The sequence below is a fragment of the Leptopilina heterotoma genome, unplaced genomic scaffold (assembly GCF_015476425.1).
Source record: "Leptopilina heterotoma isolate Lh14 unplaced genomic scaffold, ASM1547642v1 Lhet_294, whole genome shotgun sequence".
In the NCBI taxonomy this organism is placed as follows: Eukaryota; Metazoa; Arthropoda; class Insecta; order Hymenoptera; family Figitidae; genus Leptopilina; species Leptopilina heterotoma.
In genome coordinates, this window is record NW_025110999.1 from 848,645 (window position 1) to 876,066 (window position 27,422).

General features: G+C 26.0%; 3 protein-coding genes across 9 annotated transcripts; 1 reads left to right on the forward strand and 2 right to left on the reverse strand.

Moving 5' to 3' along the window:
• Positions 1–76: 76 nt before the first annotated feature.
• Positions 77–5,017, reverse strand: LOC122504376 (exosome RNA helicase MTR4). Its single transcript, XM_043615464.1, has 10 exons — positions 4,795–5,017; positions 4,609–4,716; positions 4,008–4,250; positions 3,530–3,737; positions 3,092–3,358; positions 2,404–2,975; positions 1,717–1,970; positions 1,463–1,635; positions 422–1,391; positions 77–337 (listed from the first exon to the last, which is right to left on the reverse strand). Exons 1-10 carry the CDS (start codon positions 4,911–4,913, stop codon positions 180–182), a joined length of 3,072 nt encoding a protein of 1,023 aa, XP_043471399.1. The 5' UTR covers positions 4,914–5,017; the 3' UTR covers positions 77–179.
• Positions 5,018–5,196: 179 nt separating this feature from the next.
• Positions 5,197–7,476, forward strand: LOC122504381 (46 kDa FK506-binding nuclear protein-like). The gene is made up of 4 exons (XM_043615478.1): positions 5,197–5,357; positions 5,808–5,897; positions 5,992–6,922; positions 7,056–7,476. The coding sequence occupies exons 1-4, from the start codon at positions 5,348–5,350 to the stop codon at positions 7,135–7,137; spliced, it is 1,113 nt and encodes a 370-aa protein (XP_043471413.1). The 5' UTR covers positions 5,197–5,347; the 3' UTR covers positions 7,138–7,476.
• A 1,797-nt stretch (positions 7,477–9,273) lies between these two features.
• On the reverse strand, positions 9,274–27,273 carry LOC122504378 (inositol polyphosphate-4-phosphatase type I A). 7 transcript variants are annotated; one of them, XM_043615472.1, is made up of 18 exons: positions 26,835–27,273; positions 25,075–25,286; positions 23,395–23,487; positions 21,620–21,775; positions 21,132–21,332; positions 20,475–20,629; positions 20,026–20,198; positions 19,776–19,914; positions 16,897–17,012; positions 16,699–16,785; positions 16,465–16,625; positions 16,108–16,291; positions 14,768–15,846; positions 14,304–14,569; positions 12,176–12,393; positions 11,699–12,021; positions 11,300–11,567; positions 9,274–11,160 (listed from the first exon to the last, which is right to left on the reverse strand). In XM_043615472.1, the coding sequence occupies exons 2-18, from the start codon at positions 25,190–25,192 to the stop codon at positions 11,028–11,030; spliced, it is 3,870 nt and encodes a 1,289-aa protein (XP_043471407.1). In that variant the 5' UTR covers positions 25,193–25,286; positions 26,835–27,273; the 3' UTR covers positions 9,274–11,027. The 7 variants fall into 7 exon arrangements, with proteins under 7 accessions (XP_043471407.1, XP_043471404.1, XP_043471406.1 ...); XM_043615469.1 differs by having other exon boundaries at positions 14,304–14,638; XM_043615471.1 differs by having other exon boundaries at positions 20,475–20,641.
• Positions 27,274–27,422: the final 149 nt, after the last annotated feature.

Consider the following 27,422-nt stretch of genomic DNA (forward strand, 5'->3'; position numbering starts at 1 on the left):
ATGTATGTTCAAAAAATTGAGAAATAAAATTTAGTCGTGGAAAATAATTTAAAAAGAAAACAATATGTTCTCTGAATTATTCAAGAAAAAAGTATTTTAACTTTATTTTTCAATGGAGAAAAATTTCATTTCGTAATTTACAAAAATAATACAATTTTTTTATTACCTTTCTTTTTTGTTTATAAATATAATGAGGCGGCGAAAACAATGTCCCTTTTTATTAATTTAATTGCCTCGCTGAATTTATTTTCTAAATCTGTATTACCAATATTTTTCGCAGCTTGACAAAGTTGTCTCAGTACTTCTTCCAAACGTCGCATACAACGAATAATGGAACCTGGAAAATTTTCAAATTTAAATTAAACGAAACAATCGAAATGTAAAAGAGAAGCAAAATTCGAATACGAAGTTTTTAATTTACCTTCAAAAATGTCGGTCATTTTGCAGATTTGCAAAAAACTTGCACCCTTGCACCAGGCATAGAGTACGTCCATTAAAAATGGTCGAAATCGTTCAACGTATTGTTCTTCATCTAAATCTAAATTTGCTTCACCGGATACTTTAGCGATACGTCGTGCTAAATCTTGCATTTGCCTTAAAGGACCGCCAAGTTCCTCGGTACTTTTTGGCATTTCATTTGATTTCTCATCGCAAACAAAACAACTGATTAATGCCACCATTTGTGGAACATTTAATGAATTAAAAAGTCCATTGAACATCATTTCGGTCATTAATAATTCATCGGCACCATTCAATTCACAAGCGACGCGTCCCTTTAATTCAATGACATCGGCGGGCGTGCAATATGCCATTCGTCGAAGAACACGTTTACGACTTTTTAATTCGTCCATTTGTAAAATAGATTTCGCTCGTTTTAAATCATCTTTCGCCTCTTTCAATTTTTTACCCAATTCCTCCTTTTGAAGGAATTCATCATAGAGTTCATTTACTTTCGGATCATTGTGAATTGAATGGGAGAATAATTTTTTCTCGAGGACTTCAATTTTTTTGATGATATCCTTGAATGTTGAGTCTTCGATTTTCATGTCTGTCACGGGATTCAATAGTGGTGGTCCATCGGGAAATCTTTTTTTCACTTCCTGTATGGTTTTTAAAACACTCTTTCGATTGTCGGCTGGTCGTAAATCGTTTGGATAATAAAGTCTTAGTGAACTGATTTGTGATATTAGTTTATGTAAAACGGGGACAACTTCAATTTCACCGTCTTCACCCGGTTGACATGGTATCGGTGCGGCTTCTGTCGAATTTTTCGACACGTGAAGCAAAATATCGACAATTATCGTTGTTTCATCTCTCGCTGGATTTTTCGGCGTCTTCTTTTTGAAATTGACAATTATTCCCCATTCGAATGTGTCTTTTTCGTTTTTTACCTGAAATTTAAAAAAGAAAATTTAGTTTGTGCTAGAAAGGGTAAATAGAGGAAGAATTTTAATTCACTCACTTTCACCATTCTTCCAGGTTGTAGAAATGGTAACAAATAAGTTGGATTTGTTAGAAATGTTCTAAATTCCGTACTCAGGCGGTCAAGTTGTTCTCTTATGTCATGATAAGTAGAAAGTGAGTCATACTTTTCAAGTACCATCGCATCATACTCGACTTGTAATTTCTTCACCTCTGTAAATATTTAATATATACTTTTCCATTTTTTTTACCTTTTAAGAATACTTTTTAAATATTTAGAAATTAATTACTCACTATTATACAAATCGGGAATTGAGGCTTGATTTTGGAACTGATAGAAACTTCTCTCCAACATGTACTCGGGATTAATTTCCTCAACGCGAAGAAGATTCAACACCATATTGTAAGTGAGATGAAACGCAGAATTAATCGGATCGGGTTTTCCTTGTACGATATCTTTGCCCACTGCCGGACTCACTTGTTCGTCAATCATAAAAATGACAATTCCCTTTTCATCCAAACCTCTCCTTCCGGCACGACCAGACATTCTGTAAATTGTAAACATTTTTATAAACTTTATCTTCTAAAAATAATAATAATAATAATAATAATAATAATAATAATATCTAATAAAAATAATAATAATCTTCTAATAAAATAAAATGGAAATTTTTATAGAATTAACTAAATTTTTACAAAGAAAACAAATCTCAGGCATCACAGTACCTTTTTTCCTCAAAAAAGGTATAAAAATTTATTTGTTTATACAACTTGCATATATAATTCAAATTTTTTATCATATAGCTTTCATTAAATTTTTTAAAAATGGTTCGATTTTAATCAGAATTAAATTAAATTAAACTTGTCCAAAATTCAATTTTTTTAGTGTTTTTAACTAAAATTCCTCAATAAATTTATTATTTTTAATAATTAATTAAATTAATTTATTTATTATTTATGCAAAAGAAAAAATTCACTTACTGAATATATTCTCCGGACGTGATCCAACGAAAATCTTTCCCATCAAATTTCCGCGGTGTTGTAAAGAGAACAGTTCTCGCGGGCATATTCAATCCCATGGCGAAAGTTTCGGTAGCAAAAAGTGCTTTAATTAAACCTTCGCCGAATAAAATTTCCACCGTCTCCTTTAAAATTGGTAGCAAACCACCGTGATGAATACCAATGCCACGTCTCAATAGTGGAAGAACATTTTCAACTTGTGGTAAACGACGATCCTCCTCGCTAAGAACGTCCATTGCATTATTAAAAACTTCATCGACCAATTTCTTTTCCTCGAGGGAATTTAAATCTAATTTCGCCAATTGCATGGCATAAACTTCACAGTCCTTCTTTGAGAAACTGAAAATTATCACCGGTGCAAAATTTCTCTCCATTATCATTTTAACCATTTTAAAAATATTCGATTGTCCCTGATTTGTTTTTAAGAGGGCGCCTTTTCTTCCTTTCTTATCGCCTTTTGCCGCTTCGCCTTGTAAACAGGACATTGCTCTATTAAAATTGTCCTCCTTAAATTGACCATTCTCGTCGACAACCTGTTCAAGTAAGGAATGGAAATAAAATAAAAAATAAGGATCTTATCAATAAGTTTGAAATGGAAAACAAATTTTTAAAGAGGGAAATAATTTTAAAAATTGATTCAAACACATACCAAATGAATTCCATCGCCGCCCATTGGAAATAAATAATGTTGCAATGGAGTCGGACGAAAATCAGTGTACACCACGTGACAGGGTTGATGATGAAGATGTGCAACCCATTCGGCAAATTGTCGCGCGTTGGGAATTGTAGCGGAAAGAAAAACATAATGAACATTGTCTGGTAGAAGAATTAATGTCTCTTCCCAAACAACGCCTCTCTCCTTGTCTCGCATATAATGAATTTCGTCAAAAATCACCCAACCCACTTCACGCATCACCTGAAATAAAATAACATTCGTTTGAATAAAATTTATAAAATTTAATAAATAACTTTAAAAAAATACCATTTAAAAAGTATAATTTATTTTTAAAATAAAAATATATAAAGTAGGAAAATAAACATTGATTAGAAAAATATTTCTTAAACAAAAGAAATTACTTATACTCACTTCTGAACCTCTGTAGAGCATATTCCTGAGAATTTCCGTCGTCATTATAAGAATACTAGCTGTTGGATTAATTGTCACATCTCCAGTTACCAATCCAACGTCTTTGAATTCCTCGTAAAATTCTCTGTACTTCTGATTACTCAAAGCCTTAATTGGTGTTGTGTAAATTACCCGTTGCTTTTCCCTCAAGGACATTGCTATCGCATACCTGAAAATTTTTTCAAATTATTCAATATTACAAAGTGTTAAAAATACAAAAATAGAACAAGGATTCATATTTAAAAGTATGTTAACTAATTTAAACGTTTCTAAATATTTTATAAAAGTTACATCAATTTTTGAAAGTTTTAAATAAAAAATTAAGAATAACTTAATAACTTTAATTAAAAATAGCTAAATAAAAATAATGATTTCACTTAAAAAAAATTAAATTAAATTATTATTGAAAAGAAGTCTATGTTATGAAAATTGTACACACTCGGCAACGACGGTTTTTCCAGCAGATGTGTGCGCTGAGACCAAAATAGATTGATTATTTTCAATACAAAGAATAGCTTCTTTTTGAAAAGGATCCAAAACAAATTTATATTCCTTGGCGGGTTTTCCTGTTAAAGGTTCCAGGGGAATATATTCATGACCAGGAGGTACTGCAACTTCATGTGTACATGATTCAATTGTATCTATCGTATGAACAGTTATTCGAGTCGATAATTCATCTATACTGAAAGAAAAATTAAAAAATTGATAAATTAATTCCATAGTCAAATAAATTCATTAAAAAAATAGAATTTATAAAGTTAGGTATTCTAGAAAATTATTAAATAAATTAAAAAACTCAGTTATATACAGAAAATAAATAATGTAATTATCATATTATGAAAACATGTGGGCAGGTGACATAACCTCAAGAACTAAAAAGAATATTCGAAAAAAACATGAAAAAGGATGAAAATTTAATTGTTTTTTTCAATTAGAAATCTTTTGTGTAAAGAAACTAAAGTGATTTTGCAACAATAGGGAATTGTTGAATATTATTTGTAAATATGACGCATAAAAATGTGAACAATGTATACACTTACTTGATATCGTCTAATAATGATTCTTCCAATTTTGGTCGTTTGGGAGAACTCCTGGCCTCTTCCTCATCCTCATCTTCTTCTTTTACTGTTGCTTGTGCATCAGAAGGTCTAAAAATTAATAAATAAATAGAAAAATAAGAAAAGAATTTTGAGGTTAGATGTCGAGCAAAATTGAGAATTGTTTACCTTTTTTTCGATTTTGTTCTTTCTGGAATAGTCTCTTCTTTTTCCTCTGGTATTTTAGGAGCAACATTTTCAGCCGTCTCATCGAATGCATCGAACAAATCATCAACACAATCATCCATTGTTTAAAAAATTGGAAATATAATGTATATTTATTGTATATTTTACAAAAAAATTGTATCACAAGTCACAACAGCAACAAATTTACCGTGCGATGTTAATGAAAGTCCACACGTAAAAAAATAAGGAAAAAAAATATTGGACAATTCTGTGGTAAATTTTCATTGGATGATCTAAACAACATTGGAAATGAAGCTTAAACTATTTACCGCCTTATTTGCCGTGAGTGTGAGAGAGATGGAGATTGGACAAAACTTTTATTTTTCCTCTTTTTCGCTCTCATGGAAATTCTCATTCATTATTGCAACGGCTTCTGAGCACGACGGAATTTTTGTGAAAGATTTTATATCACTTTTTATAAATTAAGAGAAAAGTTATAAACTTATAGTGCTATCTTTTTGTTTTTTGTTAACAAGTTATTCTAGATTTATCGAAAATGTTTTGGGGTGAGTATTAATTATTAAAAGAAAAATTAAACAAGATGGAATGAAAATAGCCGGCTGAATAAAGAATGGCGTCGCCATGTGGTCACAAAGAGTTTTTTAAAAATTATTATCTTTGACACAATAATAAAGTAGTTTAGTACATTATTCAGGGGACTGTAAATAAAATATTTTCAATATAATTTGATAATTTGAATCAATTTTCTTGGAATTGTATTTTCTTTTCTTTAAATCAACAATGAAAGGCATGAAAAGGCAACAATGAATTTTTCTAACCGTCATTTTTATATACAAGTTTCTTTCGAATTCGACTAAAACTTGTGTTCTTTAAACGAAATTAATAATAAAATAATATAATAAATAATTTGAAATAAATCATTTTATGAAAAATGTTTTTATATCAAAATAAAAATTTTTATTGCACTTTTGTTTGAAATTGAATTTTTATTACAGGTTTGATAATGGAACCAAATAAACGATACTCTCAAGTTGTTGAGAGATCGTTTCATCTTTCAATGGCCAGTTTAGATGTCACAAGTGCCAGTAAGTATCAATTTTTCCTTTTTTTGGAAAAAAAAATTCCTTAACATAACCTCAAAAATGAATTTTTTGCTAATTTTCTAATTTTTTCAAATAGACGACCAACCAGTTCAAGTGATGCTGTGCTATGAAAATCGGAATTATTTACTCTGCACGCTAAAAAAAGGATCACATTATCAAGTGCCTTTGGACTTGAATTTCCAGGAAAATACGAAAATAGCATTCACATGTAATGGCTTTGGTCACGTGCATCTAACAGGTTATTTAACATTGGACGATGAGGATTTCGATTTTGGTGACTTGGAGGAGGAGGAAGACGAGGACGAGGAGGAAGAAGTTCCCCAATTGGTAAAAAACAAAAGGAAAGCCGCAACAGAATCACCACAAAATAATAAAAAGAAAATCAAGAAACAAGTCGAAGCCGAAGATGACGAATCGTCTGACGATGATGACGATGATGATGACATGGAAGCTGAATCAGATTCAGAAATTGAAGACAGTAAATTAATGGGCGAAGATGAAGTAGACAGTGACGAAAGTGACGACGACGATGACGATGAGGAAGATGATGACAGTGATGACGATGAATCGGAACAAGAAGTCGAGAAACCAAAACAACAGAAACAAAAGCAAAATCAAAATCAAGTTAATAAGAAACAAGAGAAACAGAAAATGGTTAATGGAAAGGATACAAAGGTCGATGGAAAACAGAAGAAAAATAAAACCGAACAAAATGCTCAACAGCAGCAGCAGCAACAACAACAACAACAGAAGAGAAAAACCATCGAGGGTGGAGTGCAAATAGAAGATCTCAAGGTTGGAAACGGTTCGCCCGCGAAACCCGGTAGAAATGTTTCCGTCTACTACGTTGGTCGTTTGAAGAATGGAAAGAAATTCGACGAAACCAAAGGCGGCGAGGGTTTTAAATTCAAACTAGGTGGTGGTGATGTCATCAAAGGATGGGACGTTGGTATCTCCGGAATGAAAGTTGGCGGCAAACGGCGTCTCACGATTCCCCCGGCAATGGGGTAAGTTTAATTTTCAAGAAACAATTAATTAAAAATAATAAAAATTAAAAATTGAATAATAAAAATTTAATTGAAAATTAAATAGACTTTATCTTTTATTGAAAATATTAAAAATAAAAATTTCTTTTTACAGATACGGACACAAAGGATCCCCACCAGTGATTCCAGGTAACAGCACACTTGTATTTGAAGTTGAACTGAAGAATGTACATTGATAAAGAGAAAAAAAGTGACAAGGATATATATATATATTATTTTTTTTTTGTTTTTTTGTTTCCATTGATACAAAATACTGTCTCTAAAGACTCTATCAGTATTTAACGGTATCACTTTAATCCATTTTTAGGCTAATTGATTTTTAATTTTAATATTTTATTTTGGAGAAGTGAATTTTTTAATCAATATTTGATATTGAGACAAAGTTCCGCACTCATTCCATGCTGGTTAAACTATAGTATCTATAAAAATGTAACATATATTTTCAAATCAGGATTGATGAGAATGCATCTTCATTAATCTTTTGTAATAAAAAATTTATTCATTTTTCTCATAAATTGGAATTTTCTTTTTTTCAACTATTCCTTTTACAATAAAATTTGCCTTTCAATAAATCACACAGCACTAATTTTAACAAGATAAAATAAAAAATTTCATACTTAAAAAAAATACAATACAGTAAAAATTGACTAAATTTCCATTACAGTAATAAATTTTCATCACTATATAATTCACTAAATGACGAGAACAATTAATTACTTAATTCGTAATTATAAATAAATTCTCTAATTTTATACAAATATTATGCTATTTGAGTTTTGTTAATACAGTACAGTGCTTTTAAAATTTGTCAATAAAAACATTGCAGGTACGCGTTACTTTTTCAACATTCTAATTTAAATATATTTAAAAATTATTGCAACTATCGTTTAAGGTTCAGTTAAAAATAGAGTGGCGATTAATCTGAATTATATCAGATTATTGTGATATGTACAAATATACTCAGAACAATAATAATTTAAGAGATTAATTAATTCATTGTGTTGGCAAATTAAAATAATCTGCTTCGTTTTTGACTTGACTGAGATTGAAATTTAAAATTGAAAAACACAATATCATAATACATACTAATTGAAGAATTATTCTACATATTTTCTTTTAATCCACTTTCGTCTCATCTTTCTTGTCTTTCCAAACCATTTTGCAAACTCCACCCTTACATTCCTTTACCAAAGTGGGTGGTTCCTTTTTCTCTCCATTTTCATCCTCTTTCTTGCGATACCAAAATTTTACCATTAAAGGTTGAATGAAAAATCGAAAAATCAGCAGCAATATTGGAATAAAAACGCAAGGTACACACACCATTTTTTGATATTGATGAAAACTGGAAAATTTCAATTATTTCTTATAGTTTACCGAGTTCAATCGCTTAGTTAAAGAAAGAATAGGTGTAAAATAAAATGGGAAATAATAATAATATTTGATAATATTAATAGAAATAACACTATAAATCATTAATTAATACTTTAAACAATTGCAGTACATAACCATAAATTTTAAAGATAAACTTTCCCAACAGAATTAATAATTCAAGAATGTAATTTTCATAAGCTTTGTATTACAATATTGGACGAAATTAGAAATTATAATTAATTGTTCTACTCAATTATAAATTGACCCTAAAGTGGATAAATAAATAAAAAAATTTATATAAATAAAAGTTGAAAAATGATAATTTAACTATTCTAGAGACAAATACCTTGTGGATTAATAATTTAGTTGAATAAATAATAAAAATTCTTCTTGGCAATTCAAAATTTGACTAAATATTTAATAAACTTTTTCTATAATATTGTTATCATTTTTTTAATCAATGACGATGGAGTGATGAAGTCAGCTAATTTCGTTTTTTGACAGCTTTTATCCCTAGATTATTTTAGTTATTTTCGTCATTTTGGTAACATTTTCATAAAGTTCAATAAATTCCCTACGAATTTTGGCGCTATTTTTGAATAATTTAATTGTTAAATTGTGTTATTTATTAATTTATTATTTTTAATTGTGTTAAATTATAAAGTTCAATAAATTCCCTACGAATTTTGGAGCTATTTTGGAATAATTTAATTTTTAAATTGTGTTATTAATTAATTTTATTTTAAATTATGTAAAATTAAAATTTTTGAACATTGTAAAGAATTTCTATAATTTTATTAATTAAATAATTTAATTGATAGACAATAGTAATAATTTTAAGAAATTTGGAAAAAATTATTCAATTAAATTTGAAAATTAATACTTAAAAGGTGAATTTTTTTTTTAAAAAAAAGGAAAAATATAAAGAATAAGACTTATTTTTCCTATTTAAACATTTATTTTTCAGAAAGTGTAATTAATACGGCAGTTCTTGAGTCATCTGCGTAGATTATTTTATGCTATTCTGTTCTTCTTTTCTTTTAAATACAGAATTCAAATTCCTTTTAGGTACATACGCGATTATTTTGTAAATAAAGTACGATTATTTATTTATATCTGTTAATTAGAAAATCTCATGTTTATCCAAGATGTTTTCCTTTTTTTTCCTTTTTTTAAAATCCGATTGCTTTTATTTCTAAAACTAGATAAAGTGTCGATATACAAGTCTAAAAGTGAAAATTCTTATTTATATCAATAGTTTCTGTAAAAATTTGTATAGAATTGTTAAATTCTATATATTTCTATATGTAATATTAAAATTTTGAAAAATCTTGGATAAAAATGAATTTTTCTACATATATAAAGATTTATACAAAGAAAATTCTAGATGATAGTTTTTCTTTTTCTTTTCGAAAACTAACATGTTTTTGTATTCTTTTCAATAATATATGTACTTTTTTTTAGTGGAGATTGTTAATTATGGTCCAAATTAATTATTTTAAGGAACTTCTATTCACAAATGTGAGAATAATCGAAGTCCTAATACTTCATTATTTTTTTTACATTTATATAAATAATAAAATGGAAGAAAACATCCCACGAAGAACACTCTCAAAACTAAAATTATTACAGTTTCTATTTTAAATATTATAGAATAGAAAAAAACCCATGTAGCACGTAATATTACAGTAACATTACAGTAATATTGCCCGGTAATATTACTGCAATATTACATTAACATTAAAATGTCCGCCTCATGGTAATATTACCCATCAATATTACAGTGACATTACAGCAATATTACGCGGTAATATTACTGCAACATTACTGTAATATTACAGCAACATTACAGTAATATTACACGCTTCTGAAAAAATTTCAAAAAAGTTTTTTTTGCAATGATAAAATAAGAAAAAATTTATTGTTTATTTATTAGGTATGCATTTTAGAGCCATTTTTATTCCCTGTATATAGCTGTGTAATATTACAGTAACATTAGCTCGTAACATTACAGTAATGTTACTGCAACCTTACAGTAATGTTTCTATAGCATTACAGTAATATTACTTTAATGTTTCTGTAATATTACTGTAATATTAACTGGTAATATTACCATGAGGCGGACATTTTAATGTGACTGCAATATTACAGTAATATTACCGGGCAATATTACTGTAATGTTACTGTAATATTACGTGCTACATGGGAAATGAGATTCAAAGAATTGAATCGTTTGTCATTGTCTGAAATTGAGAATTTATAAAAATTTCTAATCCTTTATTTTTATAAATTCGATACGAGACTTAACTTAAATTTTCTCCCCCCCCCCCCCCCCCCCCTTCGAAAAAAATGATTGCAATAAATTAAATATTTAAAAAAAATAATAAATGTACAATTCGATATTTACATTACTAAAGAAATTCATTAATAATCTCGAAAAAAATTAACCATTTTGGGAAATAATGGCACTGTACATTATTCTTTTTTACAGGAAGAAGTAGTTTTTAATAAATTTGAATTAGAATTGTGTTCTTAATTCAAATCGATTTAAGAAAAATAGATAATTAGGAGAATATTAGCACCTTGAAAGACCGCTACTTTTAAGTAAAATTGGTCTACCTCATTTTCATGGGAATATATATATATAAATATAACTAATTTGTACAAATGGACAAGAAATTCTTTTGTTTTGCTTTTAAGTCTGAGCCGATCCGTAAGTTCCGATTGGAGGTCGATAAAGTTTTGGAAGTGTTGGAATTTGAAGACTATTGAAAGCGTATTTTCTCACTCCTATATTCTTCCAAGTATTTTCTCTTCTACAGCCCTCGCTTTAAAAAATATTTCATATTTAATTTAAATAAATTTGACAAAGTAGAAAAAATAGAAATTCTGTTAATTTAAATAAAGTAGCAGAAAGTATAGTTTAAATAAGAGTTGATTATTAAAATTAATTATGGTAACACTTACCTTCGCATGCATTCGAGAGCTCTCATAAATTCATGTTCTGCGAGATGATATTCAGCGGCAAGAATATTGACCTGCTCTAATGTGATCGACATTCCCGTACGATCTTTGGCACTTTTACAACTAGTGAATCTCAGTCCTCGCATACGGCGACATATTTGGGAAGACAATTGTAAAACATTTACATTTTTATTAACTTTCGCTTGAATGCATGTTTTTAAATTTGCCATCATATCAGCTAAAGTTTGATTCAACGGTGAACGAGTTCCCACTGAAAAATAAAAGAAACGAAATTAATCTCAAATTCTAAAAAATAATAAATGTTTTTTTTTTTTTTTTGAGAAATCACAAACAAAACTTGAAAATAGAGCATTTTTATTTTATTCCTTATTAAATATTTACTTCTCGTTGAAGATGGTTCAGTTGGTAGGTTCAATTTCTTAAAACGCAAATAATATTCATTGAGTCTATCAAAATTGTCAATATTGCTTTTCTCTTGCGGTTCTGTTGTGCCTAGACTTTCAGCCAACGAAGCCATTTTATTAATGCCAATATTAAAGAATACTGGCGTCACATTAAAGGACAGACTTTGCCTCGATGACGGAACTATTGGAAGTAAAGAGTATATGGCATCGGGAACAGGTAAAAGAACCGTGAGTGCTGTGCGAGAACCAACAACTCTCGGGATTGGCAATTGCATCGAATTCTTTGCTTTTCGATCCATTCTAAAATCAAGCACAAAATATTTTTATATAAAAATTAATAGATCGTTCGTTTCAATAATTTTTTACCTCAAAAAGTATTGTAAATATACCACAAAAAGTATTCTAAAAGAAATTGTAAAAAAAATTGTTCTGAGTAATTAAAAAATTACTTTACCTGGGATGAATGCCACTTCTTGTGAATGTAAATGTAACGGTGTGCATATCTTCAACTGCAACGGCCATATCACCCCATTTATCGATTTCCTCTCCGTAATAACTTAATAATGCCTCAAATGAAATGAGAGGACCGAGTGTTGTCAAAATTAATAGAAACATTGGATCCGGCCTTTGACACCAAAGTTTCGCCATTAATCCAGAAACTAACGCTGTCAACTGTAAAATAAATTACATTCCAAATTGATATTTAACAAACTAAATGGAATCTGTATTTTGATTTCTTTAAAATTTACATCTGTGACGCGATCTGAAGAAAGGGACCTTAGAAGCAAATCATTTTAAGGTTGGGTTAGAGTTACTTTTTTCTTGTTTGAAAGTTTCTTTTTACTTATTTCGAATTAAAATCAGTGTTTATTAAATATTTTAGTTTTAATGAAGACTTAAACTTCAATGATTTATATTGACAGTTGATCCTTTTTTTGTATTTTCAATTAAAAAATTGCAAACATAACCTATAATTTCTTGCTTCTAAGGTCCCTTTCTTCAGATCGCGTCACCTCTTTTAATTTTAGTGAAAAAATTTAATAATTTTTGGAACTCTCATAATTTTAAATAATTTAATTCTTGAATTATTAATTATTATATATAATTATAATTATAATTATATAATTCTAATAATAGAAGAATTTTATTGTTTATGAAAATAATTGAATTTATGCGAAGAATATTATTATTTATTAAAATAATTGAATTATTTTAAAGAATATTGTCAAAAATTCTGAAAATAATTGAATTCTTGAGAAGAAAAATTTTATTGAAATTGCATTGAAAATAATTTAATTTTTAAGAATAATTCTATTATTTATGAAAATAATTTAATGATGTTAAAGAAGTTTATTAAATTCTTTTAAAAATAATTGAATTCTGTCGAATCATTACAATTTCTAGAGAAATTTAATTAAAATTGCATTGAAAATAATTGAATTGTTTCAAAGAATTTTATTAAAACTTTTGAAAATAATTAAATTCTTTCGAGGATTTTAATGAAAATCGTATTGATAATTATTACGCTTACTCCGAAAATTTAATTAAAATTGTATTCAAACCAATTGAATTCTTATAAAGAATTTTATCACAATTTTTCAAATCTTTTGATTTCATTCAAAGAATTTTATTAAAATTTCTAAAAATAATTTAATTCCTGTGAAGAATTTTATAGTTTATGAAAATAATTGAATTCCTGGAAAGAATTTTATTATTTACGAAAATAATTTAAATGTTTTGAAGAAATTTATTATTTATGAAAATAATTGAAATATTTCGAAGAAATTTATTAAAAGTTTTGAAAATAATTTAAAACTTTCGAAAATTTTAATGAAAATTATATTAAAAATCATTAGATATTATCCAGAATTTCAATTATAATTATAATTGAAAACAATTTAATTTTTGTAAAGAATTTTATCAAAATATTTGTAATATAATTGAATTTTTGAGAAGAATTTTATTGAAAATAATTGAATTAGTGGGAAGAATTTTATTATTTTATTGAAATCAATTGAATTATTTCAAAGAAATTTATTAAAAGTCTTGAAAATAATTTAAATCTTTCGAAAATGTCAATGGAAAATTGTATTAAAAATCATTAAATATTATCCAGAATTTTAAGTAAAATTATATTAAAAACAATTGAATTCTTGTAAAGAATTTTATAAAAATATTTGTAAAATGATTGAATTCTTGAGAAGAACTTTATTGAAATTGAATTGAAAATAATTTAATTTTTGGGGAGAATTTTATTATTTATGAAAATAAGTAAATTCTTTCGAGAAATTTGAAATCCTAATAAAAATCATTAGATTTTTTCCAGGAATTTAATTAAAATTGTATTAAAAATATTGAAATTCATTCGAAGAATGAATTAAATTCCTATGAAGAATTTTATTATTTATGAAGGTATGTATGTAATTGAACTCTGGAGAAGAATTAGTAAAAATAGTTGATAAATGAATCTTTTCAAAATTTGGATTCTGAAATTATTTAAAAATTAAAATTGATATTTAAAATTTTTAAATAAAAAAATTTCACAAGTTTGTTAAAATTAATTTAATAAAACAAATACTCACAGCTTGACTGAAACACACATCCCTTCTATACCGAACATTACAAACACGATGTGCACTTTTGGCATCTTCTTGCACACGAAATACAGAATGCGTGAGTCTTGCTGTTTTTAACAATCCATCCATCGCTTGTCGTAATTTTTTCATACTCGGTCTCAATTCACTGGTCCAATCAACAATACTGGCAAAATCTAATCCCTCAGTGAATTTATTTCTCTGGCTAGAATTGCTTTTAATGACTCTTGTCATTGAATCCACGGCTTGACACACTTTATCGGAAGACGCATTAGAATAAATATCACTTGTTCCTAATAAATAGGCAACTTGCACATCAATTGCTGCGAGTGAGAATTGAAAAAGAAAAACAAAAATTTTGTCTAATTTTAGCTAACGAGTGCGAAAACATAAAAGAAAAATTATATAGCCACACGGAAAAAAAGCAAAAAAACTAAACTTTTCAAACTCACCTTCTTTGGCTTTGGCGAATGCAGGTGTTGATATCTCCGTACCAGGACTATTTTGTTGACGATTATTAGTACTGTCCAATAATTTACTCGCCTCATCATTTTTAATTCCATTCTTTGGTTGAATTGTCACGACACCTAAATTATTGCGATTATTTGGCAAACAACCTTTAATACTCGGTGTTTTGCCAATTCCATTTTTATTTCTAAGTCTCACAGCCGGACTACTGCAACGTCCACAAAGAAATTTTACTTTTGAAACAAGACACATGACGCTTGCCTCGATATTTAATTGCGTTATATCCCATGGTTCAGGCTCATCGGTTGGTTTATAATAATTAGCCGATGGTGAATTGCACATTTTTTGTGTATCTAAAAATTTCTTACTAAGATCAATATCATTTTTATCAACATCGCCCTTCTCATCGTCATCAATATTATTATCATCATCATCTTTATTATCATTCTTTAATTCGAAATTTTGTTCCTTCAATTCCGTTTCCTTTGGATCGTCATCATCGTCGGGGAATATGACAAAATTTTCCTCAACTTGAGTTATTTCTTCTTTTTTATTAATCTCATTTTTTGCGGTAAATGTTTGATATTTTGTTTTTGTTGTTTCACGTGTCCAAATATCTTGTACGCATTCGGGTGTATCGGGTGTGACAAAATCATCAAAATCGGGACTGCGAAGATCAAAATTCAATTGTTGGGTAATTCTTCTGAATGGCGAGAGATTTTGATTTGATTTAAAATCGAGAGATAGTGGATCGTCGTTATTTAAATCGTCTTGAACTTTGGCAACTTTGTGCTCGTCGAGAAATGTTAGCGCCTCCTCAACGAGGCCTGGATCCCAAAGACTGAGAAGTATACGTGTTTTTGAAATCATATCCTCACAAATTGGTAGCATTCCGCTTGTTTGCTTTTCCTTGGCTAATTTCATTAACGAACGCATTGCCTCGACTACGTCTCTTCGTAATTGTTTTATCGCTTGAATTGCGTCATGAGCCATTGTGATTTTTGATGTTCCTTGATATAATTGACTGCATCTCGTCGGCGATTCCTTTAAAGCTTGCACCAATCTGAAATTGTATTCTTTAATAAATTGTTTTTCTTTTAAATTTAGATTTGAATTTTAAATTTAAAATTTTGATTTTTAATTTTAGTTTTGGAATTTTAATTTTCAAAATTCAAACATTTTCTAAAATATTCTTTTTCTAAATATTTACCAAGAAACAAAATTTCGTTTTAAATAAATTCTTCGCTGTATTTAATATTTAAACAAATAGTTAACTTTTTCTAATAAAATTAGAATTTAGGAATTTTTTATTGTGGAGACAAACCTTATGAGACCGCCATTCTTGCTTTTATGAGAATGAGCTGTAAATGCTCCAACGCTAATAGTGTCGTAAAATCCGCATTTATTGAGAGTATCATTGTGCACCCACATTCGTTGAAGATGTAAATTAAGAGGAGCAAATTCCAGAGATCTGTCATTTTTTCTCGAAGATTGTTTAAAGTAACTTCCTATTGTGAATTACGAAAATGTTAAATAAACTCTTAATTAATTATGTACGGAAAATATAATTAAAATATAGTATAATTATATATTAAAAGTATAGTGAAAATACAAATATATTAAAAGTATAAAAGTAGAAGTATAAAATATAAAAAAGAAAATTAATAAAATAAATGTTAACCTTTGAAAGCAGCCAAATTCTCCTTAGCCTGAGAGTACAAATTTAAAAGTTGTAAATGACGATCAAGAAGTTCAACTTGCTTTGTATGCCACGGCTCTCTTAATTCTCCCATTCCCGCAACTTCCTGCAATAATTCCTTTTCTTCTTGTATCCAAATTCCACTGAAAATTAATTAACAAAATTATAAATCTAAAATAAAAATAATGATACAATCCCCTTGAAACAAATACCTACAGTAATTGTTGTGGAAATTGAAAACAGAGTTTACTCTCGGCCATTATTTCATGGACACAAATATCACCTCCCAATCCAGAATGAAATCTTCAGAGAAAACATAATTAGAAATACAATTTTTAATTTTCTGAAACAAATGCAGCAAAATGATTCTAAATTATTATTGTTATTTTTAAAGAATTATTACGAAATTATCACCTATATGTCTGTATATGGGGATTGGCGAATAAAAGTTTTAATTGACCCTGGTGAGGAAGTTTAATTTTTGTTCCCAATCTAGGTGGTAATGATTGTGATCTTCTATGGCACATTATCTGAAAAAATCAAATTAATTATTAATAATTTTTTAAATTTATTATTGTTAAGTTATTTTTCTTTCGAAATATCAATTTTAATTTTCGAACGATTTCAGATTGAAAAATTCTTCACAGGAATTTAATTATTTTTAAAAATGTTAATTTTTGTACATTGTAAATAAATAAATAAATAAAATTCGTCGCAAGAATTTAATTATTTTCAGAAATTTTTATCATATTCTTTATAAAAATTTAATTACTTTTAATCCAATTTTCATAAAATTTCTCGAAAGAATTCAATTATTTTTAATACAATTTGAATTAAATTTGACAACAAAATTTTAATTGCTTTTAATAAAAATTTTTTAAAATAAATAAGAGAATTCAATTTCGAAAACTTTAACCTTCGCGCTACCAAAGATTTTTGTATACGCGGGCTACCGGATGGCCACCCGGGGTGGCCAAACGCTTTTTTACTTTTATATTCCAAAAACGATTAAAATTCATCAAACTTTTTGTAAATAACTATGTGTTAATACAATTGCTGTATTTTAATAAAGGTTTTATGCATATTGCAATTGTTTAAAAAATTTGTTATTGCAAAAACATATAATTTTCAAATAAACAAAGAGATTAGAAAATTTTTGAAAACTTTTCTTTTTTTAACGTTACTTAGAATTAAATCAATAAATTAAAGAAAATATTTATTGAAACGAATCATAAATATTAGTAAAAAATTATTTAAACAAATTATTGTTGTTATTTACCAACTTTTTACAGAATACACCTAGAAAGTTGCAGTTTTTTCCTAATTTTGCAATTTACTAAATCTTATATGATCACAAATAAAGAGTAAAAATTGAATTAATATTTAAACAATTTTAAAACAAATTATTGTTGCTATTTACCAACTTTTTACAGAATACACCTAGAAAGTTGCAGTTTTTTCCTAATTTTGCAATTTACTAAACCTTATATTATTACATATTGCAATTTATAAACGAATTATTAATTTGTTTAAAAATGGTTTAAATAACAATTCAATTTTGATTTTTTTATTTATAATCATATAAGGTTTAGTAAATTGCAAAATTAGGAAAAAACTGCAACTTTCTAGGTGTATTCTGTAAAAAGTTGGTAAATAGCAACAATAATTTGTTTAAAAATTGTTTAAATAATAATTCAATTTTTACTCTTTATTTGTGATCATATAAGATTAATAAATTGCAAAATTAGAAAAAAACTGCAACTTTCTAGGTACATTCTGTAAAAAGTTGGTAAATAACAACAATAATTTGTTTAAACAAATAGAAAATTCATTGTAACATCAAAATATGTTGTATTTATTGACATAAAACAATTTTATTGTGAAACTTTCATGATTTCATTTTTATTTTTTTGCAATATACAAAATAACATCCGAACGTTTTTCAGTAGTGTTGAACATAGTTTTTTAATTGTTATTAATAAACAAGAAGAAATGTAAAAAAAATTTATTTTTTTTATTTTTCGAAAGTAGATAAAATTTTGTTCAGTGACTTAAAATCGCGATTCGATTGATGCAAAAATCGAGCAGATTTACAACATTATTTATTGCTTGGCCACCCTGGGTGGCCATCCGGTAGCGCGAAGGTTAATGAATTTCTTCGAAATATTTCAATTATTTTCGTAAATAATAAATTTCTTCGGAATACTTCAATTATTTACGTAAATAATAAAATTCTTTCCACAAATTCAATTATTTTCATTAAAATTCTTCTCAAGAATTTAATTATTTTACAAATATTTTGATAAAATTCTTTACGAAAATTAAATTGTTTTCAATTATAATTATAATTAAAATTCTGGATAATATCTAATGATTTTTAATACAATTTTCATTAAAATTTTCGAAAGTTTTAAATTTTTTTCAAAACTTTTAATAAATTTCTTCAAAATATTTCAATTATTTTCATAAATAATAAATTTCTTCAAAACATTTCAATTATTTTCGTAAATAATAAAATTCTTCCCATGAATTCAATTATTTTGAACACATTTTTCAATAATATTCTTCTTAAAAATTCAATTACTTTCATAAACTGTAAAATTCTTCACAGGAACTTAATTATTTTTTAGAAATTTTAATAAAATTTTTCGAATGAAATCAAAAGATTTGAAAAATTGTGATAAAATTCTTTATAAAAATTCAATTGTTTTGAATACAATTTTAATTAAATTTTCGAAGTAAGCGTAATGATTATCAATACGATTTTCATTAAAATCCTCCAAAGAATTTAATTATTTTCAAAAGTTTTAATAAAATCATATTCTTTATAAAAATTTAATTAAGTAATTAATTTTCCTAAAATTTCTCGAAAAAATGCAATTATTTTTAAATATTTTGATAAAATTTTTCGAAAGAATTCAATTATTTTGAATTTTTGATTCAATTTTTTATAAGAATTCAATTATTTTCAATACAGTTTTAACTAAACTCCTCGAAGAAATTTGAATTTTCTTTGAAACAATAAAATTATTTTCAAAAATTTTAATGAAATTCGTCACAGGAATTAAACAATTTGGGGAAGTTAGAAAATTCTTACAATAGAATTTAATTGTTTTCAATGCAATTTGAATAAAATTTCTGGAAAAAAATTTAATTATTTTTTTAAAATTTTAATTAAATTCTCCTTAAGAATTTAAATACTTTCAATAAAATTCAATAAATTTCAAATCTTCTGCTAATTTAAAACAATAATTAAAAATGGAATTAATATATTTTTTTAAAAACTTAATTACCTGATTGTTAGTGGATAAAACATTTCTAGAAGGAGTGCTTTCAGTGCTGTTCCCTTTATCCTCTGCCTCTAAATTCCAAACGTTTATTGTTAAAAATCCAACAGTCGTCGCTTTGGCTGATTTTAAAGGAATTCTCAGTCTGAAGCATATTAAAAAAATTCATTATTACATTTTGTTTTCGATTTGTAAATCTTGTTCAATTTTGATTTAGTTTCTTTAGTCTATTTTCTTTTTTAATCTAGTTTTTCACCTTGGTGTATCTTGAATGGTACTAAACATCATAACTGCACTTCCAATTGGTGTTGCAGTCTGACTAACTCTTTCTCTCACATCAAACGATGTTATTCTGACCCTGCTGTCCATATTTAAACCATCGCTCGCTCTAAAGCAAACGGTCGTCAGAAACCCTGGATTACTGCTTCTCTGAAAAAATTAAGAAAAACATTTATCAGTCTTGAGAAAAGAATAATTAAAACAGCAGACTTCTTTGGAAAAATTAAGAAACAGTTTATTAGCCCTGAGAAAAGAATAACTAAAAGAGGACACTATCACATTATGATTTTATAAATTTTAATTTAGGATATGAGAAAATTATTATGAGATAAGACAATTATTAAAAGGTAATAAGATAATTATTAAAAGATATTAAGATAATTATTATCGATTAACGATAATTATGGAATTATAAAAATTTTCTACCTCGACAACTTCCGTTCTCGCGTACTTAATCCACATTTTCGATTGATTCGTTTGAATGTCCAATTCCAAAACAGGATTAGGCGGTCTTCCGTGTCCATCGCAAAGAAGATTATCACAAGCTAGAGAAATTTCACAAATTGGAATCTCCGCAGGATCTGTAAAATGATCTTTTTTTTATCAAAGATTGAAAAAAGATCGTTAGTAAAAGAATGTTTATATTAGTTTTCCAAAACAATTAAATTAATTATTTTACGTGTCGATAAAATATTAGAAAAAAGAAATTGTCACACTATTAATAATATTGATATTAAATATTAAATTTTATCAATTCAATTTTAGTTTTATCAATAAAAAATATTTGTTATTAATTACATTGAATTTAATATTTCATTTTTTTGTTATTAATTACGTTGAGAATTTAGAATTTTATTTATTTGTTATTAATTCCATCGAATTTAATATTTTGTTTGTTATTAATTACGTTGAGAATTTAATATTTTATTTATTTATTAATTATTGTTATTAATTGCATCGAATTCAATAATTTATTTATTTGTTACCAAACGTACCATTTTGGAAAGAAGAAAATTAAAATAAAAAAAAATCAGACTGATTTTATTACAGAGTACGTAATTGAAAGCTTCTGAAAGGCAATACCTGTTATGATTCCTCGCTGCAAGCGCAACATTTGAATGTCTGTGTCGTATTTGTGACCACTACAAGCTTCAATTCTCTGCCTTAAAGATAATAACTGACTTCTCATATGATCGTAGCTGGCTAATTGGAGAGCTTGCAACCAACTGTCTCTATCTTCCGATGAGTTGGCGCCTAACTGCTGATATAAACCCCCATCGAACACTGAAAAGTTTCGATTCAATTAAAACAAAATTCGACTCTTAAAGGGTAACATAACGCCCGAGATTTTAATTAATCGAATCCTTAATTCATTTATGGTCTCAAGGAAAAAGAACGAAATAAATTTCAAAAGAAACAACAAAATAAATTTTCAAATAAATTTCAAAAGAAATATCAAAATAAATTTTCAAATAAATTTCAAAAGAAATATCAGAAATAAATTTCAAATTCCAAGAGTTTGTTTCTTTGAAAAATTCAAAAAGTTATTTAAAAAAATATATTTTTCTTACCTATACTAAATCCGTAAGGAATCTGATTTGTTGCTTGGTCCACTCGAACAGAACATTGCTCCAAAATAATAACTCCCAAGGGTTCTGACCACTGTTCTCTCGATTTGAAATAAAATAACAAATTCCCTCTCAGTCTGCACCAGCGTTCTAGACTTACTGAAAAATTAAATTAAATCCAGTTAATAATCAAACGAATCAAATTGAATGAACCGATAAATTAAAATAGTAAATCATTTTTAATAAATGAAAATAAAAGAAAATAACTTAAACTTGTAAAGTAAATAATAAAAAAATAAAAAATCAATTAGTAAATAAGTCTGGAAAAAAAGACTCAAAAAATGAGAATTCATTTATAGAAACTTTAACTATTTTAATTTAAATTTTTTTCAAAAAAAAAGAGAAAAAATAAAAAAGTATTTATAAAATGCATATGAGAATTAAAAAATAATTATTCTGAAGTGTAGAATAAATTGATAAACGATATAGAATATAAACCTTTGATAAAAAAGTTTAAAGTGAAAAAATATAGAGAGAAAAGTTTGTTGAAATTAAAAAAGAAATAATTTTCATTTCAAAAAATAATTTTAAATAGAGGAAATAAATTTTAAATGGAAAATCAATTTTAAATAGAGAAAATAAACTTTAAATAGAAAATAAATTGTAAATAGAAAATAGACAGGAAATAAATTGTAAATTTATAGAAAAAAAGACTGTAAATAAAAAGAAGACTGTAAATAGAAAAAATAAATTGTAAATAAAGAAAATAAACTGTAAAAAAACCATAAAGGATAAAAAAAAATAATTAGAATACTAACTGTTAATGTATGCTATGCATTCAAAAATTACACTCAATGTATACCTTAAATGCATTTCCCCTTACATTTTTTTACACACATATAACACAGCCAAAAATTATGGGCAAAACAAATTTAAAAAAAAATAGAAACGTGCAAAAATTTTAATCAAGCAGTGCATGCTGTTATATAATTATCACATTCCATATATGTATATATATACGTAAATGCATTTATTATCTAATCCTTAATTACATTTTTAATTCAATTTATTATTCATCTACAATTCGATATTTCGCTTATCAATTTGATTTTTTCTTTCAACTGAAAATAATCTCATACACGAGATTTTTTTTCTATATCAGTTGATCATTTTGCATTATATCGTCACTGGGATTTTTTTTTTGCGAAAAATATTATTTCTAAACAATTAATTGTTTAGAAATAAAATTTTTTGCAAACAAATACAAATCAAAATTTGTCAACAGTTTGCGGAATTTTGTATTTTGTTATTTTTAATTAAATAAAATACAATTTTCTTTAACTTTAATTAAATAAAATACGATTTTTTACTTTAATAAAATAAAATAAAATCTAATTTTTTTTATTAAAAGAAAAGAAATAAAATTACATAATTTGTAATATTTATATTTGCAGAATATCTAAATTTGAATTTAAATAATGAAAATAGAAAAAAATAGAATTTAGAAAATTGTAAAATTTTTATGTACATTTATTTATTTTTTTCGTAAAAGTGATAAGTGCTGGAAAATAATGGGTGACGAAGAATAAAAAGAAATAATTTTGCAAAAAGGAAAATGTGAGGAAAATGATGCGTTTTCTACAATATAAACATTTATTTATATATATAAAGAGAACTGCAACCGCAGAATGTTAATATTGAGGTGAAAATTAATTAATTTAAAAGCAGGAAATTTTCGGATGGGATTATGGTTAATGGTAAAATGCACTCAATGGTACCTTTACTTGTGCTGGCTGTAACGCAACTGAAGTCTCGAAGGGTCTTATGTGTATTTCCTTTTTGTCTTTTGCTCTCTAGTTTTTTACTTGTACCTGTAAATTGTATGGAGGTACTTGGTAGTAATTAACCATGCCCCGTATATATATAATATAAAGTTACATCTAGGATTTGATGTTAATTTATGTTTTTTTTTAAAAACACCTTTTGTTAGAAATTAAAGTAATTTATTAATTATCACAATAATAATGAACAAATTTATATCTAATTGCTTATTCATTAATAATTATATAATTGACAATAATTTATTAAATAAGAATTATATAATTAATAATTAATAATAATTAGTTTATTATTGATAACTGTATAATTAATAATAATAATAATAATGATAATAATAATAAATATTAAATAAATTATTATTAATATTATTATTATTCTTATTAATTAATAGTTTTAACAATTATTAATTGTGGCAATTAACAAACTGTAAATTTGCTTATTATTATTAATAGAGAAACAAACTTTTAGTCACTGACAAAAATCTAAATTCTAATTCCATTTTTTTTGCCTCTTAATTATGTGAATTTTAGTAAATGAAAAAAATTAAAGTTAAACCACTTTCATGAGGTAAAATAGAGTAAACAAATGAATATTTAATTTGATGAATGAAGCTGAAAGAAAATTGTTGATTATTTACAAAAAAAAGCAATGTATTCACTATTATTATTGTTTTGTTTAGAAGTTAATTGTTTAGAATAGAAGTTTTTACTAAAGACGAGTTAAATATTATTTACATAATTCATATTATTACTCATTTACTCTGAATTCATTAATTATAGTTTACTTTACGAAACGATATTTATATATTTACGAAAAGAAAAGATATAATTAAAATATTATTATTGCTATTAATATTACTATTATTAATATAATTAATAATATAAACTAAGAATAGAAAATTATTAAAATTAGAAAATAACTATCATGAAAATTGAACAAACTAATTACAATCATTCTTAAAAAATATTCTACCAAAAAAAACTTCGTTTCTAAATCTAAAGCATTCGCAATGCACTGGAATTATTTTTCTTCAAAACTAAATTCAATATTTACACTGAACAAACATGCTTTTCAAAAATTAAATGAAAAATATCTCTTTTATGTATATTTAAAAAAATAATACTATGCAAAAAAAAACTTTGTCTAATGAGGTAAAATTATTCAAACACATATTTTCTATTGAACAAAAACGAAAAAAGCGAACGATAATATTAACGAGCTATTCTTTTCGGTTGAAAATGGAATTTCTTTGTCACATATTATGCGTAGAATAAAAAAAAATAAAGTAATTTAATATTAAATTAAAAAAAAGGTTTTAATTTTTTTTTTAAATAAAAAAATAGGGTTTAATTTTTTCTTAAATAAAAAAAATTTGTTAATTTATTTTTTCGAAATTAAAATTAAATTTTTTTTGAAGCAAAAAAAATAAATATATTTATGAAGTAAAAAAAACATTAAAATTTAATTAAATTCTTTTTAAAAGAAAATTTCCTTTTCTCAAGCAATGAAAAACATTTAAGTAAATTACACTGAGAAAAAGAGACGTGCATTTTAGGAGAAATTTTTCTATTGAATAATAATTAAGTGATAATTTCCTCTTCTCTAATTAATCGACTCACTTTCCGTTCTTCGAAAAAATCCTTCTTGCCGTTCACGGACGTATAAAGTTCCTTCCTTCTCGAATTTCTGTGATGGCTGGGTGGCAAGAGTTAATAATTCCTGTTTATTGAACCTCATCTTCTTTCTTTTTTTTTTTTGTTCTTCTTCTGCAAAGTTGTCTATTTAACACTATTATGCGAAATCCTCAGGGCGAATTAATATCCATTGTTTACTGAAATACAAAGGATGAACTATGTACCTTTCACTATTTCCTCTATACATAATAATGAGAATAAATGATTTATTGTGTGTGACAAATTCTCTACGTCAATACTTTCTTACTGCAAAAAAAAGAAAAAAAATCAAAACTGTTTTTAAAATAATTATTTTAATTTCTTTCAAATAATTATTTTAATAGTTTTTAAAATTTGTTTTAAATTACTAGTTTCAATTTAAGTTTAGTAAATAAATTTAAATAGTTATTTTAATAGTTTTTAAATATTTATTTTTATATTATTAAAACTATTAAATTATCACTTTTTACAATAAATTTCATTTTTATTTTTAGAATCGGGGTAAAAAATTTGTTTTTCAATATTTCAATATATTGATTAACTCTAAAATGTAATATTCGAAACGGGACTAAAATAAACAATATTTATTTCTTTCATACATATTTTTCTAAAAGTGAATTTTATGAGATATGAAAAATGAAATATTTCTTGTCGATTATTTGAATTTACGATATTTCTATTTAATAGTGAATAGAGCAATAATTTTAGTTAAATAATTAAAAAAGCAATTTCTAAATAAATGTTTCAAATGAAAATTAATTCTCAAATAAATCCACTTTTAATTGTTTTTAATTACCAAAATTAATATTCGTAATTCCAAATTTTCAATATATTTTTCTATAAAGACAGCAAAGAATTTCTTGACAACTAGTTTAAGTTTTTTCATTTAACTGAAAGTTTTCTTTTCTTAGAATCTTAGAGACGTTTAGTAATCCGTTTACCTCCCACGTGGGACAAGTTATGACGACATTCTATTCGGAAATGAGAATAACTGGGTAGATAATAGTTCACATTATATACAATATCTTTGTTACTCTTTACATTCCATTTTCTAAAGCTGAATGAAAATTTTTTACATCCAATAAATAAAAAAGGATAATAACGAATTTCTTTTATATTAAAATCCGAAATTTGCTCTCACTATTTATCATTAAGTTTCAAAAATATAGAAATAATTTCTACTCGTTTATTAATAATTTGCTTCTAAAAAATAATTCTGCAAAATAAAACAAATTACAAGAATATTTCTAAAAGAATTCTTTTTAATACCTTAATTATTTTTGTCTCAATTTTATTCATATTTAAATGTAATTCAAAGAAATGTTCCCTTGGGAATTAAATTAAAAAGAATGTTTTAATACAGTTGAGATTTAAAATCATAATTCTGAAAAACTTATTTTAAACTTGTGGCATAGTTGAATAAAAATGAATAACGAGTGACAAAAAATTAGTAAAAACAATTTAAAACAAAACGAGGCAATAGAATTGAGTAAATATTAAAACATACGTGAATATTAGTCACTGAAAAAGCAAATTCACCTTTTTTCGAAAACTTATTTTTAACGAACTTGAATAGTGTCTACAAGATAAAAGATTTGTTTGATTATGTTGATAAATTGTGACATTTAAGAAAGGACGTGCTCTTTAAAGGTGTGACATTTAGAAAGAGATTTAAATGAAAATAAAAGAAGTATAATGTTTCCAACCTGAGAGAGATTTGTGGGCGGGTGGTGCGTAGAAAGCCGGAATCTCCAGCAGCCGCCCATCCTTAACCACTTGTCAATCACTTTTACATTGACTGTAACATTATTTTACATCACGTTACAAATGTGGAACATAAGACAAATGAAAGTCAAGAGGATCGTTGCTAATTGTCATCATATTTTTCCTCTACGTCCAGAAGTATATACTTATTAAACAGGTCGTCTTCTTATTAAAATTCTATTCCGTTAGTAAATAACAAGCAACGTGGAATGTAAATTTTATGACAATATATACAGTAAGAAGACATAAAAACTGGATCACAGTAAATATTGCAAAACTACATCTAGTTTATTTATACTTTTTTTAATAAATAAAAAACAGCACAACACAATTATGACAGTTCCTGATCTCAGGTATGCAATCAGGAAGGGCAAAAAATACTGGCGCCATCTGGGCTGAAAGACATTTTTAAGAACTAAATTTAAATATGTCGATAATGTAAATATTTAGTTACTTCGTTACTGGGGTAAGAATAATTGAAATAAAAGAACATTTATAAAAATCGAAAGATATATAGTGATTTTATAAAA